Source organism: Monodelphis domestica, chromosome 3 (genome assembly GCF_027887165.1).
Source record: "Monodelphis domestica isolate mMonDom1 chromosome 3, mMonDom1.pri, whole genome shotgun sequence".
NCBI lineage: Eukaryota > Metazoa > Chordata > Mammalia > Didelphimorphia > Didelphidae > Monodelphis > Monodelphis domestica.
In genome coordinates, this window is record NC_077229.1 from 101,732,670 (window position 1) to 101,758,873 (window position 26,204).

Below are 26,204 nucleotides of genomic sequence, written 5' to 3' on the forward strand. Positions count from 1 at the left end.
CTCAATCCCCTCACCTGAGTGTACTGGGGCACAGTCTGCCCCAGAGTGGCTGCAACGCTGTCTACTCGGCCCCTCAGGGCGCCCAGCTCCTCCTCGGCGGCCTGCCAGGCTTCCTGGAAGGGGGTACTCTGACCCGGGTTCAGGTCCTTCAACTGCAGGAACACCCGCTGCAGCTTCCCCACCAGGGGTCTGTGCTCTGCAATGGCCTCTCGCAGATGCTGAGGATCGATAGACCATGTAATAGGACACTCAGACCCCCAGCTCCACCCAGCCTCCAGGGCTCTCCCCATCTCTATTACACAGCCCTCCTTTCCCCCCCTTTGGTTCCACTAGACTAAGAGAAGACACTCAAGTCTCTAGATGAAGGGCTGTGAGAAGAGGAGGGTCAGGGGGAGAATAAGGAGGGACAGCAGGACAGGAAAGCTGCCAGGGAAGCATCCGCAGGAGCAGTAACCCTCGGACCTTCTGAGGATGGGGAGCAGGTTGTCAAGGACCAGAAACTGAGGCTGGGACTAGTCACTGGCATGCCAAGCCATGAGTGATCCTGGCCCCGGCTCCTTTCAGCTGGAGAAGGGAGATAAAGGGAAGGGCTAAAGCCAAGAGAGGGGAGGCCAGGGGAAATCCAAGACATCGTCTCTTCCTTTTTGAAAATAAGATTAGAGCTGAAGGGACTTAAGACCATTTGGTCCAATCCCTTCATTTTACAGCTGAGAAAACTGAGTCCCACAGAGGTTAAGTAACTTAAATTGAACTCACACCTTCCGGGTTCAGATACAGGGATTTTGCTACTACTCTGCACAGCCCTTCAAAATAGGGAGGAGGAAAATTATTAAGGAAGGAGGAAAATTCTCACTCCATTCTGCTGCTTAAGTAATAGCCCCCCTGCCTGGCTCTCTCCACTCAGTTCTCCTTGCCCAGGTCTTCAGAATCGGGTGCCAGGTCAGCCTCTTCTCCCCTGGACTCACCTGCAAAAGCTCCTGCTGCTCCCTGCAGGCCTCAGGGCTACCAGCAGCTGCATGTGGGTTAAGATGAGTCACAATGTCCTGGGCCTCTTCCAGCCATGGGGCTAGTTCACCCTGGGCCTCTGCAAACTGGGCTAGCAGGGAGAGGGCTCGCTCCCGACACAGCACCCCGGCAGTACTGCTCTGCTGTACCTCCTGAGATCGACTCCGAAGGAGCTCCAGTTCCGCCTGTAGTCAGGGCAAGAGGAGAAAAGGGTATGCCCAGCTTGGGAGCTCAGGAACTCAAGGACACCATGTCTGGTCCCTTCCCATCGTGAATTCCCACTCATCCTCTAAGGTCTAATTCAGCTGACACCTTCTCTAGGGGGCCTCCCCTGATTGACTCCCCCAGGCTTTATGGAATGTTTTGCCTTCTGTGATGCCACTTATGGTGGTATATTGTATATTATTGTTATCTGATACTTAAATCTGAGCTCTGTGGGAACAGGGGCCTTTTATTCTTAAAACTGTACCTCTTCAGGACTCTGAGAATAGTAGGTGTTTTTAAGAGTTTATTTAGAGAACATTCAATGAATCTCAGACTTGAGAAGGAATCTTGGAGGTTATGTAGGCCAATCTGCTTTTGACCAAGAATCCCAACAAGTAGCCATCCAACCTTGATTTGAAACTTCCAGTGATGGTGAACTCACCCCCCACCCTTTTTTTGGACAGCTCATATTGTCAGGAAGTTGTTCTTCACATCCAGCCTAAATCTGCCTCCCTGCAACTTACACAGATTGTTCCTTGTTCTGCCCTCTGAAACCAAGCAGAAAAAATCGAAAAACCTTCCAATAAATAATTAAAAGTAGCTAGCACCAACCTCATTTTCTCCAAGTTCTATGTCCTCAAGTTCTTTCAATAGAGCCTCCTCTGGAATCTGCCCAGTCTGGCCTCTGCCTACCTTCTCAGACTCATTTCATGTTCCTACTTTTCCTACACTCCACATTCTAGCTAAACAAGCCTGGCACCCAAGTTTGGCATTCCAGCTCCTACTTCCGTACCTTAGCAAAGACTGCCCTCTAGGCCTTGAGAATGTACTTCTTCCTCTCTACCTCTTAGATTCCTTCACTTCCTTCTTCCTTCAAGGCTCAGTTCATGTTCCACCTCCCACTAGCAGTTCTTCCTCATTCACCCTAGTTGTTAACATTGTCTCTGTCCTCAAATTATCATGTATGAATTTATGTCTACATGTTGTAAGTCCCTTCCCCCTTTCCTCCAGGATCTAAGCTCCTCAAAGGTTGGCATTGTTTTGTTTTGTTTTCTTCAATACCTAGAAAATAGTAATAGTGATGATAATAATAATCGTAGCTAACATTTATATAATATTCTCTATTTGTTAGGCACTATTCTAAGGACTCTCTAAATAAAATCTCATATGATCCTTATAACAAACCTAGAAGGTAAGTGCTCTTATTATTCCTATTTTATAGGTAAGGAAGCTGTGGCAGTCAGAGGCTGTGACTTATTCATGGTCACCCAGCCAGGTTTTCTTGACTCCAAGCCTGGAACTCTATCCAGTATGCCAACTTATTGACACAAACCAAGTATTTTAAAAATGTTTTTAATTGGGGGCAGCTGGGTATCTCAGTATATTGAGAGTCAGGCCTGGAGACAAAGAGGTCCTGGCTTCAAATTTGGCAGACACTTCCTAGCTGTGTGACCCTAGGTGCTGGGAGCCATGAAAGACCACACTGTTTGACAAGGTCCAAGTGGAAACTGGGGATTGCAAAGCAGCCCCCAGGAAGGATGGAAACACCCACTGAAACCCCCCCCCAAGTAACTTTCCTTATTAACATCCCCTTATTATTGGAATTGCCATGATTATGATTCTTATTTAGTCCCAGGAAAAATAGATGAGAACAACATGCTTGCAGGGTTAATATAGATGTCCCATTCTGTCCCCTCAGAATATTACCAGGAGAGCCCACTTATAAAATTAAACCTAAGGATTCTTATATACCCACTTAGATAGGACCCTCTTTTCTAAGCATAAAAACTTCTGGCAAATCTGTACTCTGAATTCCCTAACCTATATCTGGGTCATGCTGATTCTACCCTCTGATCCTGCACTTAGCAACAATGTTTCATTGACTATCTCCCTAGGCTTCCTGTCTGTTGTTAGGTTCCATGGAAAAATGTATGTTGAGAATGAAACTGTGTGCCAAGTAGATATGTGATCATGAGGGTATAAAATAAAGCCAGGCCTCAGCCAAGGCAGAGTAGCTTATCCTGTGAAACCTGTGCTGTGGGTTGAATGTGAAAGCTGTGTCCCATCCATCATTCTGCCGACACTGTCCCACCTCCAAGACCCCATCCCCTGTGGGAAGTTGGCCCACCCCACAGCACCTAGGCAAGTCACTTAACCTCCATGTAAAAATGGAGAGATTTGAACCCCAGACTTCAATCCCCAGAAGTCCTTGGCACTTCTCAGAATGCCCTATAGTATCATGAGAGTCCTCACCTGGGCTGAGAACAAAATGGGTATTTAAACTGATTATACCGCCTACTTGCTCTCTCTGCTTCTGCTTCTAAGCACACGCATCTCTCAAGATGTAGTAAGTGAAATTGAATGGGCTATTCAGCCCTCCTAGACATGTGCTTTTCTTATTTTGTATTTTCTTTATTTCTTAATTCTAATAATATTTAATAAACCTCATAAAATATAATACTTTTAATAGAGAAACTAATTTTAAATGTTACACCAATTGCCTAGCCCTTACCAATCTTCTTCCCTAGAACCAATATATAGTATTGATTCTAAGGCAGAAGGTTTAAAAAAAATGTTTTTGATTGAATTGGATTAGATGGCATGGTTTCCAATAATGGCATCCTTGGGAGGGCGCCATCTTGCCATATTCTTCTATACATTCATTCTTCACCTTCCTAAAATGTGGTGTTCAAAACTAAATATAATACTCTATATGTGATCTGACCAGGGCAAGAGAATAGCAAGGTGATCGCCTACCTTAGATGTGGTCAGTTAAAAAATTTTGCAAATGACACAAAGCTGGGAGAAATTGCTCACATGTAGGGTAACAAGGTCAGGATCTAATATGAACCTGACAGGCTAGAATAGTGATGGTGAACCTTTTAGAGACTGAGTGCCCAAACTACAGGGGAGGGAGAAAGTGTTTCCATTGGGCTACTGGGCAGAGGAGCAGAAAGGTTGTGTGTATGTGTTTCACACACACACACACACACACCTTTCCTTGTTCTGAACACTCTTCTAAGATCACAATGGCTTTTTGGTTACAATGTCACACTACTGACTTGCCTTGATATGACAGACTACCAAAATCCTTTGACTAATAGCTTGTCTTACCATGCTTTCCCTATCTTTTCTCCATGAAGTATATTATTTGAACTCTATGGTGGGATTATTACATTTATTCTTATGAAATTTCATTTTAGGAGGTTTAGTCTATCATTCTAGCCCTGTGTTGGTGAATCTAGCACACATGCCAGAAGGGCTGCTCCCTTCCCCCTCTCCACACATGCCTGACGACATTTTTCACTTCACCTGCCTCTCTGCCCAGCAGCCCAACTATCCCTGTAGTTTGGACATTCAGTCCTGTCAGGGTCATATTAGATCCTGACCTACATGGGAGGAATGATACCATGGATCTTTTCCTGTTACTTTGACAGATGTGGGAGTAACCATAATCACATCTAAAGGCCTATCCATCTTGGTTCTGTAGATGTTTCTCTATTAAAAATTTTCACATATATTTTATCTCCCAGTTTTATTCTATGTAATGAGAAATCCAGTGGTACTCATTGTACTACCAATCCTAGCTTCCAGAGTTCTTCCAACCTATTTTGTATTTCTACTAGGTATTAATAAAGTTGATATTCTCCTTTTAGCATAGATAAATATGATGGTAGTATGTTGTACTAAGTAGACTTTTAAGACATATCTTATGATTTTGAACTGTGATATTGTCTTATATCATTTGATGTTTAATTTTTCAAGGGGTTTTATTTCACGTACATTTGGCTTCTTTGATATATTTATATTAGGAGATTATTTTGACTTTTGAATTTTTCTTTATGGTTCTTATTTTCTTGTTGGTATAGATAGAATTATACATGATGTAATGTGTTTTGCAGAGATGTGTCTTCTTGTTTCAACAAATAATGTTGTTGTAAGCAGAGATGTTTTCTTATTGGAACTATAATCTTCATATTTGGGTCTACTTCATCACTGTTTTTCCAGTGTTTATATTCTGTTTTAACTTGTACTCTTGTGTCTCTCATTTGTGTTGTTGTTCTTGTGTTGTTGTGTGCAGTGCTTTCATTTTGTTATTTTCTACTACTCTCATGTAATGATTTCCATTTATAGAGACAATTGTTAAGATATTGTTATTGTTGGGGCTATTGGCAATACTTCAGATTTTTTCTTATGCATTTTCTTTATGATGTTACTTCTTGTTCTTCTATATCATTGGTAATATTATGGGAATAATGTTGCTTCATATTATTGTGGCCATACTGTTGTTTCTTGTGAGATATCTGAAACTATGAGATCATATCTTCATGGTGTACCCTTCCTATCTTCCTCCCCCCAGTAGAGATTTGTTTTTAGGTGGAGGTTGAGAGATATGGGTAACCTGTTTCAGTTCTCATCTGTATGTTGGTATTAAAAGTCTTTGATAACAGATTCATCCAATGTGGGTAAGTGCTTCAATAGTATCCTACATGTTTCCCATCTTCCATTACTGAGGTGTTTGTACTTATCATAGTTATGAAGTTAGAATATGTCACTAAGCGCTTAGGGGTTTCCCTGATGTAATTAAATTCTTTAATTGTTCTTTTGTCATATTTTATACCTAGGACTAGTCTTTGTTCTCACAAGGTTTTGTGTTGTATGTTACCCTATGGAACTCAAACTAATCCTAGTTTCAACCCTTCTTAACAGATGGTATTTTTCATGTTATGATGTTGAAGTTAGAGAATAGATTTGAAATTATATAAGTATCTCTCCTCCAGTTTGTTCTTTAATGTGTTTCTCCCCATTCATAATCAATGTCTGGGTAGGTAAAGTAATTCAAAAACATGCTAGATAGTTCCTTGTCATCAATGTTTCTCTCAAGGTCTAATTAGGTACCAATTCCTCATAACTATTAACTCCAGAAATGGCAAATATTTTCTCTATTGACATAAAGTTTCCTCTGTCCCCCATGATATCATTATCATAATTATGTTCATAAGATTTTGTTTGTTCTGGATCTAGGTATTCCCTTTGCACATTCTGTCCCACTCATCCCAACCTTTGTGAACTTCATCAAAGAGTTTGATAAATTCATAGGGTTCTTGTTCTTCATCACTATTTTTGTCCACTAGTATTATACCATTTGGTATTGAATCATTTTGGTCTGAGTCTGACTCTTGGTCACTGAATTCCATAATCCTTATGTTTTTAATTGGATTTTGTTCAATGCCATATAAACTTGTGTCAGATGTTGTTATCTCAGGTATAATGTCTTGGTTTGGCCCTATTTCACTGGCTTTCATCTTTCCCAATTATGTTTTTAGTTGTTTTCTCATTAACAAGCTCTATATTTGTGTTCTGTGGTGATAAATTTGATATTATGGGGTTCACTGCTTCTTGCAAATATGCTATGCTGTTACTAAAGTTCACAGGTTCTACCCTACCTCCAGCCTCAAGTTTTTGTTTGTCTGCCCTCTCCTTTGACTCTGTTGAGGTAGAAAACTTTCCCTCAATAATGTTATCTTCTGGGAATGACTTCAGTACAGTTGCACTTTCCCCTGTATCACTGGGATATGTGTATTCATTCTTCCCCACTGTACTCCATATATATGGTTCAGGTTTTTGTGTTGCTAAAGAACCAATTATCAAGCTATCACTTTGCACTACATTTTCATCTGCTATTTGTATGGTTGAACCAATTGAATTTTCTTGGTTTAATTCATTTCCTGACTTATCTTTATTTATACTTGTGTGTATATTGCCTTTTCCTTCTTTGGAATATGAATTCAAACCATAGCTATTTGTTAGTTCATATATTTTGACTTGGTCAGACCTCCCCCCTCCATTTAGAATGTTGGCTTCTTACAAGTTTCTTGAACCCTTGGTCATCCTGGCAGTTGTTGTGCTCTGCATGCTATCTGTGTTTTCAAATCTAACTGATGTAATACTTCCAATACTTTGAATATGGTTATCAATATTAACTGTATTTTTAACTCGATTTCCCTTTATATTTGAATTTTCCAAATTGTTTTGTATAGGGTAAAAATTTTCAGCTTCTGGGTTCAAGTTAGATATTTTCTCTAAGGAAATCTGTATCAAATAGCTTTTTGAATTTCTAATTGGTCCAAGTGGGGTTTTATCCATGTCTGTGAGATTGTATACATTGTTTATAGCTCCTATAGATACATCTGCCATAGTAACCCTAGTCTGTGCTTTTATTTGGTTATTTTGCTGCAGGGAATTGAAATTGTGTTTTTCTGTCTCTTCCAACAACTTATGATTTTGTTCATGTAACTTTTAATGAATTCTCTTTCTCTCCTTTTCAATCCCTGATCCCAATCTGCACCCAAAGAAGTTTTCTAAATATGTTTTGATCTGTTCTTTGCTTTTCTCTTGACTGATTATTATGCACCTTCTGTATGAGTCTCCAATATTAGCCTGCATCCATGCTATCATATATGTGATCTCTTGATTTATCTCCTTTACTTGTCTCTGCTTTGCACTTAAGTTTTGATTTGGTTCTTCATCATAACTTCTCACAGACCCAATAAATTCATTTTTAGGCACCACTCATGTAATTTCTTCTCCCTTTATAATTTTATGTTTCACTGCTACACATCCCTTATTGATTGTCACACTCTTCCATCCCTTTCTGTCATGCACTTGCTTACTTTCAAGTATTTTAAAATCCTGGCTTCATAACGGATGTCTTCCCTTGGTCAAAACCTCTGAGTATTTAGGGTTTGCTCCTGTTTTTGTAGCCAGTTTCATACTGTCAAGGTCCATAGTTTCTAATTCTGTTCTCAAATTGCAATGCTCACAGCAATGATTTGATTTGGATCTAAAATATGTTCTCCCCTGTGTTCTGTTGCCTTTATTGTTTTGCTCATATTTCTTTTTAAACTAACAATCTTTGACCAAGTATCTCACTTTGTGGCATAAAAAAAATTTCCTGGTTTCTCTCTGACCTCTCTGTTGCTGGTATGAGGGTCTAAAGTAAGTTTTAATAGTTTGTAAGTTCTTGATCTGTTCAATCTCCTTTTGTTTAAGAGATTGCTCTATATTTTCTAATTTTTGTTTTAACTCTTTCTTTTCCTGTTCCTTGTGGCTGTCAAATAAGTAAGTGGATGCATCTCTCAATTCCTGAATCATGATGTTATCATATTTAGGGAAATAATTCCTGAAGAAGTTCTTTAGATGAGAGTTACAACCTCTCAGAAAATTTCTCCTAACATGGGCCACTGATTCTACTGAGTCTTGATTTAGACCCATGATAGATTCAATTGTCTCAGCAAGTCTATCTATATAAGCAGCAGAATGCTCTTCTTTTTCCTGGCTTAACTTATCAAATTTGCTCCAAGCATTGGGCTTGGAACAAAAGGACTTGATTGCTTGCAGGAGGTCTTCCCTGCATTTCCTCAGGTATGCCAAACTAGTGGGAATAGCAAAATCAAAATCTTCTCTTTCCTCCTCTGTGGGCCAATTTGTCAGGGAATTGTCCTTTCTGGTCTTTTCAATGAACTGTCTTTGCTCATGGGAGCTAAATAATTTGGATAAAAGAAAATCCAAATCCTCAAAATCTGGCTCAAAAGTTCTAAAAGCCCTTTTTAGCTCCTTGAGCACTTGGCAAGGCTCATTTAGAAACTTTGGAAATCTGTGTTTTATTGAATCGAATTCCTGGGTGGAGAATGGTTTCTGGACTTTTGAATGAATCACACCAGCCGAGTCAGAAATCTTTGCAATATCCCTAAGAGGCAAAACTTCTTGTTTCTGTATTGTCCTTATCTTTTCCCTCTTTCTTATTTTGGTCTTTTGATTTCTTGTCTTTGTCCTTGTTCTCTGTATCTACCAGCACTTTTTTCTTTTTCCCATTCCCATCTTGAGCCTGTCCTTTTCCTTGCTTATTTAATATTCCTCACACATCTTCCTAACCAGTTGTTCCAAGTTGTTTTCTACTACTAGAATCTGGGCTGCCTTTCTAGGTGTCAAGAATTTGAGGATGCTCCTGATGTATGTTAGTATCTGGATTGCTGCCATGGCAAATACATAAACTTGTGTAATTATTTACCAAACTACTGTATTCTCTGTAAACGGCATAGTTGTTATAAACACAGTTGAGTTGGCTATCAATCCTATAGTTTCCATCACCACTCCAGTAACTGCACTATATAAAATGTTATAAATCCAGTAGCAAACTATGACAGCTAGTACCATAACTCCTAACAATATTTGCAGCATCATTTTCTCACTTTAATCTATATCCAGTAACCTGGGATGGGTCAGACCTTTCCTGGGGTGCCAAATTTGTAGCAGATATTTAAACTGGGTGAATTATAGTAAAGAGGGAATTTTTTTGAGATGTTGCACCAGGAAGCAAGCCAGGGAAAAGACTGAATTTTGAGCCCCTCCCCTATACTACTTCCTGTTCCCTTTCGACTGTCTGGGAATTGGTCTTCTCACAGATGGTAAAGTTTGAAATATTTTCTCCCTAATAATCAAATCCCACACCCAGTTAGGGGAAGGGAAGAGGGAAATTAGGTTCTCCCTTAATCTCTAAGTTATCTTGTTGATTGAAGATTTGAAATATAGTCGGTTCAGAAACAGAATTATTTTCCCCTAAGGGTAGATATTCACAATACTGCTGACAAGTCTCTTTGGGCTAAACCAAATTTCTATGCAGCTCACAGTCTATGTAGAAGGCAATGGCTAGAGATGATATGAAGAACTCTGTCTTCCACCTTCTGGTCAAACAGCCAGAGGAGGAATGAATTCTCAGCCAGCTCAAGCTGCTTAACTGCTAATTTCCAAGGTTCCATTGGTGTTCCAAAGTTCTGAGCTCCTTGCTTTTTTTTTCTGCAGATCCATTTGTCATTGCTCAATTTCTTCATTTACATCTTGTTACCCTATGTGTGAGTAATTTCTCCCAGTTTTGTGTTATTTTCAAAAAAAAAAAATTTAAACCCTTACCTTCTGTCTTGGAATCAATACTGTATATTGGTTCTAAGGCAGAAGAGTGGTAAGGGCTAGGCAATGGGGGTCAAGTGACTTGCCCAGGGCCACACAGCTAGGAAGTGTCTGAGACCAGATTTGAAACCAGGAACTCCTCTCTCTAGGCCTGGCTCTTAATCTACTGAGCTACCCAGCTGCCCCCAAAAGAACTGATTTTTTTATACCCTTATCTTCCATCTTAGAATCAATACTGAGTATTAGTTCTAAGTCAGAAGAGTGGTAAGGGTTAATGGGGGTTAAGTGACTTGCTCAGGGTCACACAGCTGGGAAGTGTCTGGGGTCATATTTGAACCCAGGACCTCCTATCTCTGTGTCTGACTCTTAATCCACTTAGCAACCCAGCTGCCTGGCAAAAAATTTTTAACAGACCACATCTATGACATTATCCAAATCATGGATAAATGTATTGAATAATATAAGACAAAGGATGGATCCCTGCACCTTCCAGGAGAGAATTCCCTATGAGTCAATATTGACCTATTAATGAATATTTGGGGGAGAGGGGGTATGAGTCATTGAATTTGCTTTGAGTCCAGCTAAATAAACTTTTACTAGACCCATTTCTCAATTCTTTTCACAAGGATAGCATGACAGACTTTGTGAAACCCTTTACTAAAATCCAAGTACATGGTGCCTAGAGTCATTAAGTCAAGTCAACAAACACTTATTGAGCACCTACTGTGTTTTAGTGACTGTGGTAAGCACTAGGGTTCCAAAGAGGGATAAAAATCAGAACTCCTCTGATGTACCAGTCCAGGAAATGACATTAATTAAATGAGATTTGTTCTGGATGAAGTTGTGACTTGGTGACCCTTACTTCCCTTGCTCAATATTACCAAACCACTGAAGGAAAGAATAGAAATATTCAATATTTCAATATTGTCAATATTGTCAATAGAAAGTCTAGCAGGACCTAGGATGTGGAAGACCTAAGAAAGTGGAACAAAGGGAGCTACATAGGATGCCATCTAGCAAGGAAGACTTTGATCTATGGCACAGGTGTGATCATAGGGCAAAGGCCATGGAGAGAGGAGGAAAGGGGGAAGGAGGAGTGGGAGGAGATGGGAACAGACCCAACTGGGCATCAGGAAGCAGGTTCCTCTACAGGCTGCCATTGCCTTGGGGTAAGGGCAGTGCCAACCATGCCCTGCTCCAGGCCAGAGAAGTCAGGACCCAGAGCCCTGGAGACAAGGCTTAACTCTTAGAAAACATGCAACCAGGACGCCCAGACAGGAACAGCTACTCCATCCCCAGCCTGGGTCCCCACCACTTACCTGCAGTTGTTCCCTCTCCTCAGAGGGGCAGAGGCTAGGAATTCCAGTGCTCAAGAGTCCTAGGAGGCGGGTCCTTAGCTCCTGTTGCTGCAGAAGTTCAGCAGCCAATAGCTGGTGTGAGGGGGAAGCAGGTTTGAGAGAGGAAAGGAATAAAAGAGGCAGATGAGAGTCATGGAGAGGACAGAGAAATGGAGGGGTTCGCTCTCTCCTCTTCCCTTATTTTACCTGTCCTGCCCCTTGGTAGGGGGAATAAAGATGGGGAAAGTGAAGCTTCTACTTGCCCAAAGCCTCTATCTGACCCCTCACAGTCCCCAGGCTCAGGGAGTGATGTCTGACTCCATCTACCCATCTGTCTGTCCCTGGAGTAGAAGAGATGACAGGATTATAGGGCCAGAGCTCTACTAGACCCTCTCAGAGCCCATCTAGCCAACATTCTCATTTTCCTGATGAGGAAATTAAGGTCCAGAAATGTAAGTGTTTTGCCCAAAGTCACACATATAGTAAGTGTTAGAGGTGATTTTTGGTCAGTGGGGAGGGGAGGGCCTACCTTGTGCTGGCCCAGCTGGGTCTGGAGTGCTGAAGCCTCCAGGGTCACTCCATTCAGCTCTTCCACCCGCTGCCCTAGTGTGCTCAGGCGGCCCAGTTCCTCTGCAATAGCTTTCCACAACTGAGGCAAGGAGAAGAGAAGAGAGTGGAAGGACGGGCTGTCTTCCTGTGTCCTGTTTTCTTTCTCTCTCCTTTCTTCTCAGCCCCCTGCTATGCTGGTCACTCTACCTCCAACCCCACCTCCCACATATCCTTCCCCAGCCACCTTCTCTGTCTCCCCATATTGCCTTCTCCCTTTCTTCCCAATCCCCTGCAACGCTGGTCACTAGCCGCTTCTGCATGTTCTTCCCCAGTCACCTGCTCTCTGTCCTCCTGCTCTCCAGGCTCCGCTGCCGCCCATGCCTGCTCCAGCCTCCCCAGCCAGGCTGCAGGTGGTGGTGGCTCTCCAGATGGTTGCAGCCGAGTGGCTGCCTCCAGAGTCTGCTCCAGTCGAAGTCTGATATGGGCCCCGCTCTGCCCAGCCAGCAGCAGCCTCACCCGCAGCTCCTCTAGCTGCTCCCGTACCAGCTGGGCCTCTTCCCCTAGGGCCCACAGAACACTACACTCTCAGGAAGTCCCAAACCAGGACACAGGAGATGGGGAACACAGAGGACACAGGGCTCATAGGGCTAATGGGGCTGCAGCACACACAGGGGGCACAAGGAACAGTCACAGGAGACACAGAGGGCACAAGGGGCACAGTCAAAGCAACTTGACTGGCATCTAGGTGGCACAGAAAATAGAACACTAGACCTGGAGTTAGGAAGATCCGAGTTCAAATTCAGCCTCAGATATTTCCTAGTGGTATGATCCTGGACAAGTCACTTAACCTGACCTCTAGCTGCATCAGTTTCCTCATCTGTAAAATGGGTACAACAATAGCACCTACCTCCCAAGATTGTGAGAATAAAATGAGGCAATATTTTTATAGTCCTTTGAAAATCTGAAAAAACTATATAAATGCTAGTTATAATAATAATAGTTATTATTATTATTACCAAAAAGGCTACAAGGTACAGTCACAAGGAAAATGAGGGACAGAAAATGAAGGGAGTGACAAACAGAATGACAAGAGATAGGGAACAGAACCTTAGGAACTTCCGTGGGCACTGTGGCGAATAATTCCTTCCCATTGCAGGGAACTGAGACTAAATAGGGTTTTGAACACTGGACAGGACTCTCAGCGACAGATAGTTCTTAAGCTGAGCACAACTGGACTCTTGTTTCTGTGGGATCCTATAGTTATGACCTTTGTGCTCTGAGAAATGCTCAAATGGGATGGCTGAGTCCCTCTTTCACTGTCCACCTCCTTCCCAGGACAATAGCTGCCCACTCCTTTGCCTAGCCTCTCCAGATCTCTATTCCCCAGCTATTTTGATTTACTCAGAGACATTCTTTGCTTATGTAATTGCACCAAGGTGAAATAGGACTAGATCCTCCTAAAATAAGGAGCTGAAGTTCCCAATAGCAGCAGCAATTGTCTCAATGCCTCAAGGGCAGAGTCATCAGTGATACCTCCCCTATGCTCTTTCACTGTGGTCAAGAGTGGGTGCTCAAGGAAGCTTAGGAGAGGCCGAAAAAGCCAGTGAACCCACCCTTTGGCCAGAGTCAGGGTCCTCAGTGTTTGCTCTGTACATCACTACAGGCTGATATACCCCGGACAGGGGTTCTTCCCTCAGAGATGGACTAGCTACAGCAACTTCCCAGCAGTGGGCATCAGAGGAGAGCTGACCAAGACCTGGTGAAGGGGCCCCTGGAGCTGGGCCACCAAGGGCAAGCTGTGCTATCAAGAACTCTGTAAGTGAGCCTTGGTTACTGGAGGACTGTGGACTCTGTGAGTGCCTCCTCTTCTAGGCTTTTTGGGTTTCACTTTGTCATTTCTTTGGGTTTCCCCTCAGTTTCCTAATTAAGCTCCTTTTGAAAAATCCTAGCTCATCTCATCTGAACTTTAATGAATGAGTTTTGTCCACCCCTTGATAATAGAGTGATCCAGGGCTCTTAAGACTTTTGTCAAATGCTTTGCTGAAATCCAAGTAAACTATGCCTACAATCAAATCAAGTAAACAACATTTATTATACACCTGTTAGGTTCCAGGTACAGTGGGAAGCACTAAGCATATACAAACAAGTAAAAAAAAAATAACAGGCCTCTGATCTAGTCAGGCTATCTTATTTTTTTTTAAATGACCTTAAGCTACTTTTGAAGCCTAACTTGGTGGGAATGACAGAAAGTCTAACTTGAGATCGAAGGACATATAGGTGGAGCTAACTTAGACAGAGAGGAGCTAGGGACCACTGAGTGCGCAGGTCCTTCCTTGCCTGGGAACAACAAGAAGTTGTTGGATGAAAAAATGTTAAAATAAAAAAAAAGAAGTCTTTGGACTTCATGCTTCACATTAGAAGAGATCAGAAGGGCACAGGAATGGTTTCAAGGGAGTCTTGAACCTGGAGAACTGCACTGTGCTTCCTTACTAGAACTGGGATGGGGAATAGGAAACCAAGGTGGTTTCTCAGAGAGAAGGACTGGACAGAGGAGCCTGCAAGAGAGACATTCCCCAAGAAGTTGTTCCTGAAGCTGGATTCTGCAGTTGGGACATGACCTTTGTGCTCAAAAGATACTAGGAGGCAGCTGGGTAGCTCAGTGGATTGAGAGTCAAGCCCAGAGACGGGAGGTCCTAAGCTCAAATTTGGCCTCAGATACTTCCTAGCTGTGTGACCCTGGGCAAGTCACCTGACCCCTATTGCCTAGACCTTACCACTCTTCTGTCTTAGAACCAATACCCAGTTTCTAAGAGAAGGTAAGGGTTTTTTGTTTTTTTTTAAAGATCCTAGAATCTGAACTTTGAGGGATCCTTAGAGATCTGCAGGAGTCTTCCAACTAAGGATGGAAGGCCAAATCCAGCCTCAAGGTAAGAATGTTTTTTGCATTTTATTTATTTTATTTTTTAAACCCTTACCTTCCATCTTGGAGTCAATACTGTGTATTGGCTCCAAGGCAGAAGAGTGGTAAGGGATGAGCAATGGGAGTCAAGTGACTTGCCCAGGGTCACACAGCTGAAATGTCTGAGGCCAGATTTGAACCTAGGACCTCCCATCTCTAGACCTGACTCTCAATCCACTGAGCCACCCAGCTATCCCCAACATAAACCCTTCTTGACTCTATCACCACCACTTACTCCTTGCTCCTTAAACTTCCGGGTTTTTTTGCCCTGTCTCGGGCACCCAGCTGCCCTCTGTTTTTTGCATTTTAAGATAAAATTTTATTGTATTTAAAGATGCAAAAATATTTCTTAGCTCTGGGACTGTACAAAAAACCAGTAACAGGCCAGATTTGGTACTAGGCTGGAACTGTAGTTTGCTGACTCCTGGTCTAGACAAACCTCTTCATTTTGCAACTTAGAGAACTGACATCCAGAGTGGTTAGCTGATTTGCCCAAGTTCAACAAGTAGTATTATTTGAACTCATATCTTTGATTCTACAACTTATTCCACTCTTTTTACTTCCCCATGATGACTCCTCTTTCCAAGCCCTAATCATAGGCAGAGATGTCACCCAGGAGAGGGCACAGAGGGCACCTTAGCATGGGGTCCCACCATTTAGCTGACAGTGACTAAAAGGAAAGAAAGTGATGGGTTCAGCAAGGGTATCCCAAACTGTCAACTGATAATAGAAAAGTGTCCTGTCCACTCAGCCACCAACTCACCTGCCACCAGCTCCAAGAGCCTCTGACCCATCTCTCGAACAATCTCCATGTCTGATGCTTTCTGACGGACTTCCTCACATACACCCTGCCAAGAGCCACACAATGAGTACAGTCTTAATCTTTCCCAGAGAACAAGCACTCCCCAAGGGAGTCCTGAAGAGGAGGGTACTCTTTCCTCATACCTGAACTTGTTGCAGGGCACTCTGGAGAGGGCCTGTCCCAGGCTCTTCCCACCAAAGCTGAGCCAGGAGCCGCTCAACAGGACCCAGCCAGGCCACAAAGGCATCACGGTCTGCTTGGAAACTCCGAGCTGCAGGTACTAACTGCTCAAGGAGCCTCCACCTAGGACCAAGAATGGAGGAACAGAGTAATATCAGCCCCTCCCTTACCTCCATCCTCCTCCAGCTTCAACCTTCCTCCCAATTCCTGCCTCTAAAATAGTCCCACCACTCCCAAAGTCCCTCAGTAGTCTACCAATGATAACTACTCTTTATAGTGTTTTATTGAAGTTTCCTCCCTTAGCCAGTGGTTCAGAGCCCCTGCCGATATCCTTAGTCACCTCCAAATTACCATCTCTGACTTTAGTTTCCTTCATCTCACCGTCCTCTTCCTCAATCTCTCCCTCTCACCACGAGTCCATTTTCCTTACCTCACATTAACATTTCCTTATTTCAGATACTCCCCCTTCCCCCAGCCTTAGCCACCCCATACATAGCATGCTTCCTCTGGTCTCAGTCACTGACCTTCACCGCATCATACTTCCCTTAGTTCTTAACTAACCACCCATCAGGCTCCCAACCTCAGTCCGACCTCCCTCAAGCCCCTCACCTGGCCTCTGCCTTGTCTGTCAACTGGTCCCACTGTTTCTGGAGCCTTGTGAGGGTTTCACTCTCCTCACCTTGGCCTCCTTCAGCTGGCTGTTCCCGAGTGTCCTGTAGGAGCCTCTCCATGCGGGGCCTGCCCTCCTCTAGAAGCCTTTTCAGGAGCTGGGGCAACCATGGTGGACAATCCCAAGTTGAGGGCAGAGATGGAGTCTCTGCTCAGCCTTCAGGAAGTTCCCTCCCATGGGGGCTGAGCAGGTTTGTGAATGAGCTGAGTCCTACTTAGCTTCTCCAAGGAGGTAGGGATGGGGTTGGGGAACTGTCTGATGGGACCCTCCTCTCTCCATTATTTTAGAACTTTATAACTCTACCTAGTTTCTCCTCCTTCTCTTTTGTTTCAGAGGAAGAGTCATACCTTTTTTGTGTTCTTGAGCTGATCCCCTCCTGCCTTCTCCATTCATCTCTTATATCTTCAATCTCTCCCTCGCTTCATAACCTTCTCATTGCATGAAAACCATCCTCAATGACTAGAGCAATATTCACTTCACAATAGTTACTTAATAAATACTTGTCGAATTAATGAATGGATGAAAAATCTTCCCAGGTCTTTGTGACAACCCCAAGTTATTGCTCCATCTCTCTCCTTCATTGCTAGATTTCTGGCCTTATCTCTACTCATTCCCTTTACTTTACTCACTCATTCCTCAACCCCTTACAATCTGATTTCTAATTGTTCCCTACTTGCCACAGAAACAAACCTCTACTCCTTCCAAAGCCTCTAAGGACCTTATCACCAAATATCCCTGAAAAATCCTTCTTGTTACTCTTTACCCTTCCTCAACTACAGGCTCCACTCTCTTCTCGGTTTTGTCCTACTCTGTTAGGAGCAGTAGTCCAGAGATAAGAGAAAGTCTCCTTCATCTGTCTCTATTCCTCCTACCACTTGGCCCTAAATTTCTGCATTCCATAAGACTCTGTCCTCAGTCCTTCCCCTTCTTCACTCTCTTTCCCTCTGAGAGTTCATCCATTCCCATAGCTTCAACTCCCACTTCCCTGCCACAGGGAGAAGATTGGAGGTAAAGAGAGGCAGAATTTGGATCAACATAGGTAATAAACTTCCTTTAGAATTTAGTATTGTCCACAAATGAAAAGAGCTGTCCTTAAGGAGTCGTCTAATCCTACCCATGGAGGTAGTAGGATCATTGGAGATCCCTCAATTTTACAACTGAGGAAACAATAGCTGGCATTTACTATAGCATTTTACATATTTGATTTTATTTAATCCTCCAAACAAAAAATAGGAGATATTTTTACACACACTCCCCCACCCCCTAGTCTCCAGAGCCACATTTTTCAACTGCCTGCTAGACATTTTTCTACCTCCTGGCTATCCTCAGACTCAATGTGGATGTCTGGGACTTTGTCCATGGTGCTGGATTTCAGAAATTTGCTGTTGTTGCCAGACAGGTGGGAGAGCAGACCAACATACTTGGAGAAAAAGGAGGAAGGTCAAAATTGAAGCACTGATTATGTGGCCAGAGGAGGAGGGGTGATTGAGAGAGAGGAGGTGCCAATCTTCCAGGCTGGTGGATGACTGGGGCTTGGAGGGTAGGGAATGGCAGAAAAAGGAAGTGGGTAGCTCAGGGACCAGGACATTAAAAAGAGAGAAAGAAAAATCAGGAAGACACTCGGGAAACACAGCACAACGTCTGGGAATAACTGCAAATGTCATTGACCTTGGGCTAAACCTCTGAACACATTACTTTGGACTGTGTTTGTCTTATTTCAATTTCCTGCTTTAAGGAACCATGATGCAACCAGAGAAGACAGTGGGTTCTCCTAGTCCTAAGGATGATAAGATATGTGACTAATCTAGGAACTCAGTGGCAGACAAAAGATCATGGCTCCAATTTGTTATATGATTGTTTATAGTTCCAAACAAAACTCAATTTCTGTTTGACCCTGGAAAAGTCTCTTCCATTCCTCTGAACCTCAGTTTCTTCGTTTGTAAAATGAAAGGTTTGGACCTAGTGGTCTCTAGAGTTCTTTTCAGTACTAATTCCTCTGATCTCCTCTAGCTCTACTCCATCCCCAAAACAACAATCTGTTCTTTGGTCTATCTTTTCTCTCTCTACTAACTGGCAGTACTAGTCATCAAACCTTCAGGTTATCCATTTTTGTCCCCGCCTTCTTCCTTATCCCCCAACAGTCTCACTAGTGTTGCCTTGTCTCAAAGTTTCCCAGTTTCATTCCCTCATTCCCATTTCTGTGCTACCACCCTGTCCAGACTCTCATCACCTCTCAAGTACAGGGACATGTCTTAACTTATTCATCCCTGCCTGCCTCTCCCTCTCAATGCTTACCCAGTTCCCAGTATAAGGCTCTACACATGTGTTGAATGAATGAACAAATGAATGGATTACAGTAAAAAGTTGCCTTCCTACCACCATTCCAAGGAGGTGGATGGATAAATGGGACCATGTTTACCTAAGGGGGGGGGGCATCTATAATCTCCTTCCATGGTTCCTGGGCCCAGAACATGTAAATTACAAGTCTGAGAGCCCACAAATGCACAACTTCTTTCTTTTCCCACACTCCTCTTGGGCACCATGTCTTCCCCTCCCTTGCCCTCTGTGCCCTTGATTTCCTACCTTTTGCTCCTGCAGCTGGGCATTGGCTACCTTGACTTCAGCTGCTGGGGGGCCCTGACCTGCCTGTAGTTCTTCCATGTCATCCAACCAGCTCTGGAGGGCAGCAGGGGGCTCAGGAGGTTCAGTGGGAGGGAGAGCTGCCCACTGGGGTGCCTAAGAAAGGGTCAGGAACAGTTACCTAAACCCCAAATGTCCCAAAGGACAATAATACCCACTCTGCATATACCCCCACCCCATCCCAAGTTCCCCAAGAGCAATGCTCACCGAGGCAAGTGGTCCGGCACTCTCACTCAGCATGGTCACTGTTCGGGTGACTGTGGGCTGCCTGCCCCCTGGGTATCGTGTAACTTCCACAATTTCTGTCACCACTGTTTCTGTGACCTCTGTTACTTCTGTCACCTCCCGAGTGCTATGGGCCCGCCAGGCCCATGAGCTCCCTGGCGAGAGGGGGGTGGCAGGAGGTGGTGGGGCTGGGGGGTGGCAGAGGCCAGCCCCAGGTTCAGGCCCTGGTCCTGGCCCACTGCTGCCCCCTTGGCCCTTCAGAAACTCCTCTGAGCGATGGCCCTTCTCCCCCAGACAGCTGGGTCTGGATGCTGGGTTCCCCATGGCAGTCTTAAGTGGGGTATAAGATCCAGCCTATGACACAACAGCAAAGTGAATGCTAAGCTATGGGGCTGAGACCTGGGGAATGGGTGGGGAGACACCAGCACACCAAAAGCTTCTCCCACCCATCTCCCCAGATAGTGGAGCAGCAAGGGCAACAGAACAGATATCCAAAAACACCCTAAGAGCAGACATGGGAAACATGCTGGGTTCTAAGCACAAGACCATAGTTCCTGAGTGCACCTAAACATTCCCTCACAGGCATGACCTGGTCAAAAATCTTCCCTCCCCTTGTTCCCCGCCCCCCAGGCAGTTAGGACACTTCTCAACCCCTGCCGGAGGAGGCACAGAGGGGCACTCTGGGTACCTGCAGAGGAAACAGCAAGGCAAGTCAACCCTGATTCCCCTTATTTCTCCAGTTTCTCAAGCTCTCTCCCTCCTTCCACATCTGTCTCTCAGCCCCCCATTCCCCAGTGGCACTCTTCTCCCAGGACTGGCTTAGGTTCACTTTCCCCCCAGGCTTCTCTCCCATCCCATCCCATCCTGTCCAGCCCCCTTTTCTGCACTGATTCCACTTCCCCCAGCTCCCAGGCGGGGAGGCCCCAGAGGACTACAGAACCTACCAGAGGACTTCAAAAAGGAGGCGTCTCAGGGCAGGATAGTAGTCTCTGTCACTCCAAGAACCCTCGACCCCCAGAGCCCAGTCCCTTTTTTCTACCTCCTGCACAGCAAAGCTGACAGGTGGCCACGTGGGCAAGCAGGCCGACTGACCGTTAAGAGGTGGGTACATGGAGGAGGGCTGACGATCTCTAGACCCTCCCAAGAGGGCCAGTGGGTAATGGGGCCCGGCCAAACGGCCCAGGGCCAGGCTGAGGGAAGCCAGAGCTTAGAACCTGGGGCCCCACTCTTCCTGGGCCAGTGTAGCCACCCTTGCTCAGGCCCTCCTGCCCGCCTGCCCAATAAGGACTTTCTACTCCTTGCCCAGCCTGGTTTGGCTTTCCCCTTCAGCCCCCTGAGCCCCACTAGCCCACAGCAATGTAGTCTCCCACCAGCCTTCCAGCCGACGATCAGTCTGTCTGTCCAGCTATCTTGGCTCAGTGTTTCCTAAGGTGCAGCCCGCCAGATGGAGCCCCGCCCCTCCCACCCCCTCCTCCCCTGACCCCTTCCCCAACCCTGACCCCCCACCCCCATCCCCAGCACACAACAGACCAGCCCCTTAACTCTTTCCCAACTCCCCTCCAGCCAGCCCGTTTCCTGGGAAACCCGCCAAGGGGCCTCAGCCTCGCAAGCCGGCAGGGCAAAGAAGGGAAGGGAGGGGGATGCCAGCCAGTTGGGGGGTGTGGGGGAGGGGGAGTAGCCAGGAAGGAGATAAGAAGGGGAGGTCTAGGGAGGGTAAGCAAAGCAGCTTCCCCGGTAAGCCACCCAGGGGCTGCTTTACTCTTTGAGGACAGGACCCCAAAGAGCCAAGCTAAGCAGACTGGAGAGGTGTGGGGAGACCCTTGTCTTGGATAGGAGGGGAAACTGGAGAAATTAGAAGCAACAGAGTGGAAGATGGGGAGGAGGAGCTAAAGGACTTCACCGGACTGGACGCTAGTCTGAGCTGGGGGGGCGGGGAAACAGGGACTCATCAGGGAGGATCATAGGCTCATAGATTTAGACAGAGAAGGGATCTTAGAGGCTCCAGTCCAAGGGAATGGTAAGGGCTCATGGAGTGCAGGTTGGTCGGGAGGTCCTCCGAGGACTCACCGGAGGCTGAGGTAGCTGCTGTTCCAACGCTTCTAGCCCACAACGCAGGGACAGGACCTGGGCTCTCACGTCCAGGTACCAGGCCTGCCACTCGCTTTGAGTCCAGGGCCTGAGAGGGGCAGAGAGAGTGAGGCAAAAGCGTGTGGACAGCATCCACAGCCCTTACCCCTTCTCCTGTCCTCCCAGCTTGGGCACCTGCCCCAGTGGCATTACCTGTCTGCTGAAGGCAGTGGCGAGCTGCACCCAGAGCTCTGGATCTCCACGGGAGCAGACATCTGACAAAGGAGCAAGACTATGAGAAAAAAATCAGGCAGTGGCCTCCATCTCTGCCTAGTGGGCCCTTCCTTGGGGCCAAGTCTCCCTCATCACATGTAGCTTCTTAGACCCCAGCCTCCCTGACTTCTCGTAACACAGACAATTCATGATGACACCTTCTTCTAGATAATCTCTTCCCCTTTAACACTCTCTGAACTTTCTTCGTTTTCCTCCTACCTCTGTTTTCTTCACTAGTCTCCTTCTGACCCCTTATTGCAAGTTTGTTTTTCTCCTCTTCTCTCTGCCTTTCTCTCTTCCTCCTTCTCTCCCTGCCCCTCCTCTCTCTGATTGGCTCCCCTTAGTGATCAAGACTACTCCATAGACTCCACTGGGGAGATGGCTGCCATTCAATTCAACAAACATTTGTAAAGTATTTGGGTAGGAGAGAGCCCCAGTTAGGTGAGAGAGACCATATAAATTTGAGATATAGCATGTGCACTCAAAGAGCTCTCATTCCATTAGGGGGATATGACATGTACAAACAGAATTCTGTGATTAGCACAGAGTCTGGCACATAGTAGGCCCTTAATAAATGCTTATTGACTGTGTCAATGTGGAATCTAGAAGTCTCTAAACTTGTAGCTTAGAAAGATTTAGTGATCCCCAGTTTATTTAGCTTGAAGGTGAAAGCCTCAGGTTTGACCCTGTTCCTGTGAGATCCACCCTGACGGGAATCTCAGGTTTAACAATCCACTTCAGATGGGGACTAAGCCCAAGCCTAAACTGAGTGACTCTTTGGTGCAGTAGGCAGCTTGTCTGTCTCAAAAGCTGAAGGTCCTCAGTTCCATCCTCTGAAGGAGGGTGTGATATACTTACTGGGAGAGGCTTCTGGAGATTAGAAGAGTCACTCTCTTCGTTGACAACTGATAAGCAGTACAAAATAATGCACCAAGAAGGTGCAAAGCTCTAAGAGAGGGAGATGAACCTGGAAAGGTTCCTAGAGAAGGTGATATTCAAATTCGATTTTAAAGGATGGGTAAGGATCCTATGTGTGAAGGAGAGAAAGAAAATAATCCAGATCCAGGAAGAAGCAAGCAACAGACAATGAGACAGAGGCCAGGAAACTTCAACTATGTCCAGGAGACAGAGAGGCAGTATGAGATAAGGCTGGGAAAACTGAGAAATGCCAGTTTGTGGAGAACCTTGAATGCCAGGAAAAGAAGTTTGAACTTTCTTTAAGAGAACCTAGGGTCACTGTACGGTTTTGAGTAAAGGAAATTGTGTGACATTTATGCAAGAAGGATGACCTTGGCAACAGTATGGAGTATGGATTAGGGAATTGGAAGTGGAAAGATCCACTAGGAGCCTAGAGAGGTTGTAACGAGAACCTTCACAAAGGTGGTTGAGTTTGAGTCACTTTAAGGAAAGGAAGGTCTTGGGGAATTTGGGGTTCATCTGTTCAGTTGGTAATGGTTGGGGATGGAGAAGCTGAGAGGCATTTTTAGGTATGATATCAGGGGGGGGAAACCTCCTAACAATTAGAATTATCCTAACATGTAATAGGCTGCCTGGGGTCTTCAAAAAAAAGGTGGCCAACTTATTGGAGATGTCTTGTTTGGACAAAGGTTAGGTTAGATGGCCCCCAAGGTCCTTTCCATCTCTGTGTCTATGATTATTATTTTGGGGAGACTGGGAGGCCTGTCCATAATGTCCACCCTTAGAATATCATTCCTTTCTGGAGCCAGGAAGGAGTTGTTATTGCAAAATGAGGGAGAACCCTCTCTCTCTCAGCTTCTAACTTGGATACTTTCACTAAGGAAGTTTTAGGGTCTCTTAGTCTGGAAGTAGAAGGTTTTCTTTTTAAATCTGTGTATCATATAACTTCCCCTGATGTATTATTATAGAATTTTCCTATTCTCTTGTGGAAATTGTGCCCACAGGAAAACTGGTAAGGCCCCTCTCCATCCCCTTGGTCATAAACTCCAGAAGTTTATAGTCTAAAGCAGACATCAAGCACATAGCCCTCAGGCCACACTGTAACCCCAACACTCCTGAGCATGGCCCCAACAAGATTAAAATGTAATTGGTAAATATTTAGCAAAATGAAATAAATATATAGACATGACTAGTTTTCTAAGATAATATGTACCCTATGGGGATCCTTATGTATAGTTTAATAATCCCTTTTTCTTTTGTTGAGTTTGCCACTACTGGTCTAGATTGTTAGAGATGGGGAAAGAAGGCAGATAGAGTGAATATTGGACTTGGGTGTCCAGTCATTATAGAGGCAACAGAAGGAGAAAAGTAATTGGACAAAACGTACAGCAAATCTCTGAGCTCAGGGAGCCAAGCAATCTCAGAAACCTTATAGGTTAGGTTAGTGTCTTCCGCAGAGTCATGCTTTGGGTTCAGGTTGAGCAATCAAGAAAAATTTAAACATTGATAAAAATGAAAGAATTGGGCCCAGAGGCAAAGAAGCAACTAAAATTCCTGGACAATAAGTTGAAGGTCAGTCATTTATAAGACTTGGAAGAGATCAGGGTTGGAAACAGATTTGAAAGTCATCTATCCAGGACTGACTATTGAAGTCTTTGGAGTCAATGAGATTTCCAAAGGACTGAACATTAAAAGTAGAAAAGAGGACTCAAGACAAAAACTCAGACAACGTTTGGACAAATGTTATAGGGACCAGGGAAAGGATGAGGAATCATTGAAGGAAGGAGGCAGGAGGAAAACCCAGAGCATGTGGTATCTCAGGAGCCAAGAAAAGAGAGAGCATCTAGAAAGAGAGTCTACTATGTCAATGCTGAAGACAGGTTAAAGATGAGGATTGATTTAAAATCTATTGTATTTGGCAGTGAAGAAGTCATTGGTAACCTTGGAGAGGTAAATTTCAGGAGAGTGGTAGGAGGGATTAAAATCAGATTAAAAAGGGTTAAAGGGAGAATGAGTGATGACAAAGTTGAAGTGTCAGTTGTAGTTTGGAGTTTTGCTCTGAAGAGGAGAAGAGAGATAAACCAAAAGGGTATGGGGGGATTTCTTGAGGACTAAAGATTCTTGAGTATGTTTGTGGGCAGATGGAACAGAGCCCATATAAGGGGAGAAACTGAAGATACATAATGCTGTGGGGTGGGCCAGCCTCCCACATGGGATGGGGTCTTGGAGGTGGGATGGTGTCAGCAAAGTGATGGGTGGGACACAGCTTTCGCATTCAACCCATAGCACAGGTTTCACAGGATAAACTGCTCTGCCTTGGCTGAGGCCTGGCTTTATTTTATACCCTCATGATCACATATCTACTTGGCACACAGTTTCATTCTCAACATACATGTTTCCATGGAACCTAACAACAGACAGGAAGCCTAGGGAGATAGTCAATGAAACATTGATGCTAAATGCAGTATCAGAGAGTAGAATCAACATGACCCAGATATAGGTTAGGGAATTCAGAGCACAGATTTGCCAGAAGTTTTTATGCTTAGAAAAGAGGGTCCTATCTAAGTGGGTATATAAAAATCCTTAGGTTTAATTTTGTAAGTGGGCTCTCCTGGTAATATCCTGGGGGGATAGAGTGAGACATCTGTATTAACCCTGCAAGCATGTTGCTCTCATCTATTTTTCCTGGGACTAAATAAGAATCATAATCATAGCAATTCCAATAATAAGGGGATGTTAATAAGGAAAATCACTTGGGGGTGTTCAGTGGGTGTTTCCATCCTTCCTGGGGGCTGCTTTGCAGTCCCTGGTTTCCACTTGGACCTTGTCAAACAGTGTGGTCTTTGATGGCTCCCAGCAACATAAGACATAAGTTTGACTGTTAGAGCAAAATTTTGGAGGGTGTAGGAAGTAATGGAGCCAAGAACATTAGGTATAGCTAATAATCATAGCTAGATTCTACATAGTTTTGTAGATGAGAATGCTGAAGGAGATAGAGCCACACAACTAGTAAATGCCTAAGGCTGAACTTGAATCAGATCTTCTAGGCCTGTCCCATCTAACTGCCTTGGATGTGAATTAGCCAGAAGTAAAGGGTACCTCTTCTTCTGGGTTAGGAAGGAAGGAGGGCAGGAAAGAGAGGTGGTAGTAAGAAATCCAGCCCTAGTCTCTTCCCTGAGTTCTAGGCTTCCATTGCCTACTTGATTCCTCCATTTGGGAGTCTAGCTAGAAGCTCAAACTCAATATGTCTCAAAAGAAATTCATTGCCTCCCCACCCTGCTCAAATCAATATTTTCTCCTGACATCCCTTTTCCTGTTAGTTATTGCCAGGCTCCTCCTCAACTAGACTTGAAATCTCAGAATTATCTTTAGCTCCCTTCTCCTTTACCTCCTACATGCCAAACCCTG

General features: G+C 44.5%; 1 protein-coding gene across 3 annotated transcripts in view; it reads right to left on the reverse strand.

Annotated features, from left to right (window-relative positions):
- LOC103106059 (microtubule-actin cross-linking factor 1, isoforms 6/7-like) overlaps window positions 1–26,204 on the reverse strand; it is a 105,658-nt gene that overhangs the window by 66,691 nt on the left and 12,763 nt on the right. For 2 of the 3 annotated variants that reach the window (XM_007488707.3, XM_007488706.3), the window contains exons 2-13: window positions 21,819–21,880; window positions 21,606–21,714; window positions 19,521–19,892; window positions 19,257–19,409; window positions 16,613–16,770; window positions 15,967–16,126; window positions 15,785–15,869; window positions 12,399–12,622; window positions 12,043–12,162; window positions 11,496–11,606; window positions 966–1,190; window positions 15–218 (exon numbers count right to left, since the gene is read on the reverse strand). In XM_007488707.3, the coding sequence (XP_007488769.2) occupies window positions 15–218; window positions 966–1,190; window positions 11,496–11,606; window positions 12,043–12,162; window positions 12,399–12,622; window positions 15,785–15,869; window positions 15,967–16,126; window positions 16,613–16,770; window positions 19,257–19,409; window positions 19,521–19,892; window positions 21,606–21,714; window positions 21,819–21,880 (1,983 nt within the window). Of the gene's footprint in view, window positions 1–14; window positions 219–965; window positions 1,191–11,495; window positions 11,607–12,042; window positions 12,163–12,398; window positions 12,623–15,784; window positions 15,870–15,966; window positions 16,127–16,612; window positions 16,771–19,256; window positions 19,410–19,520; window positions 19,893–20,482; window positions 20,966–21,605; window positions 21,715–21,818; window positions 21,881–26,204 lie in introns of those variants that run through there. The other variant, XM_007488709.3, reaches the window with a different exon arrangement.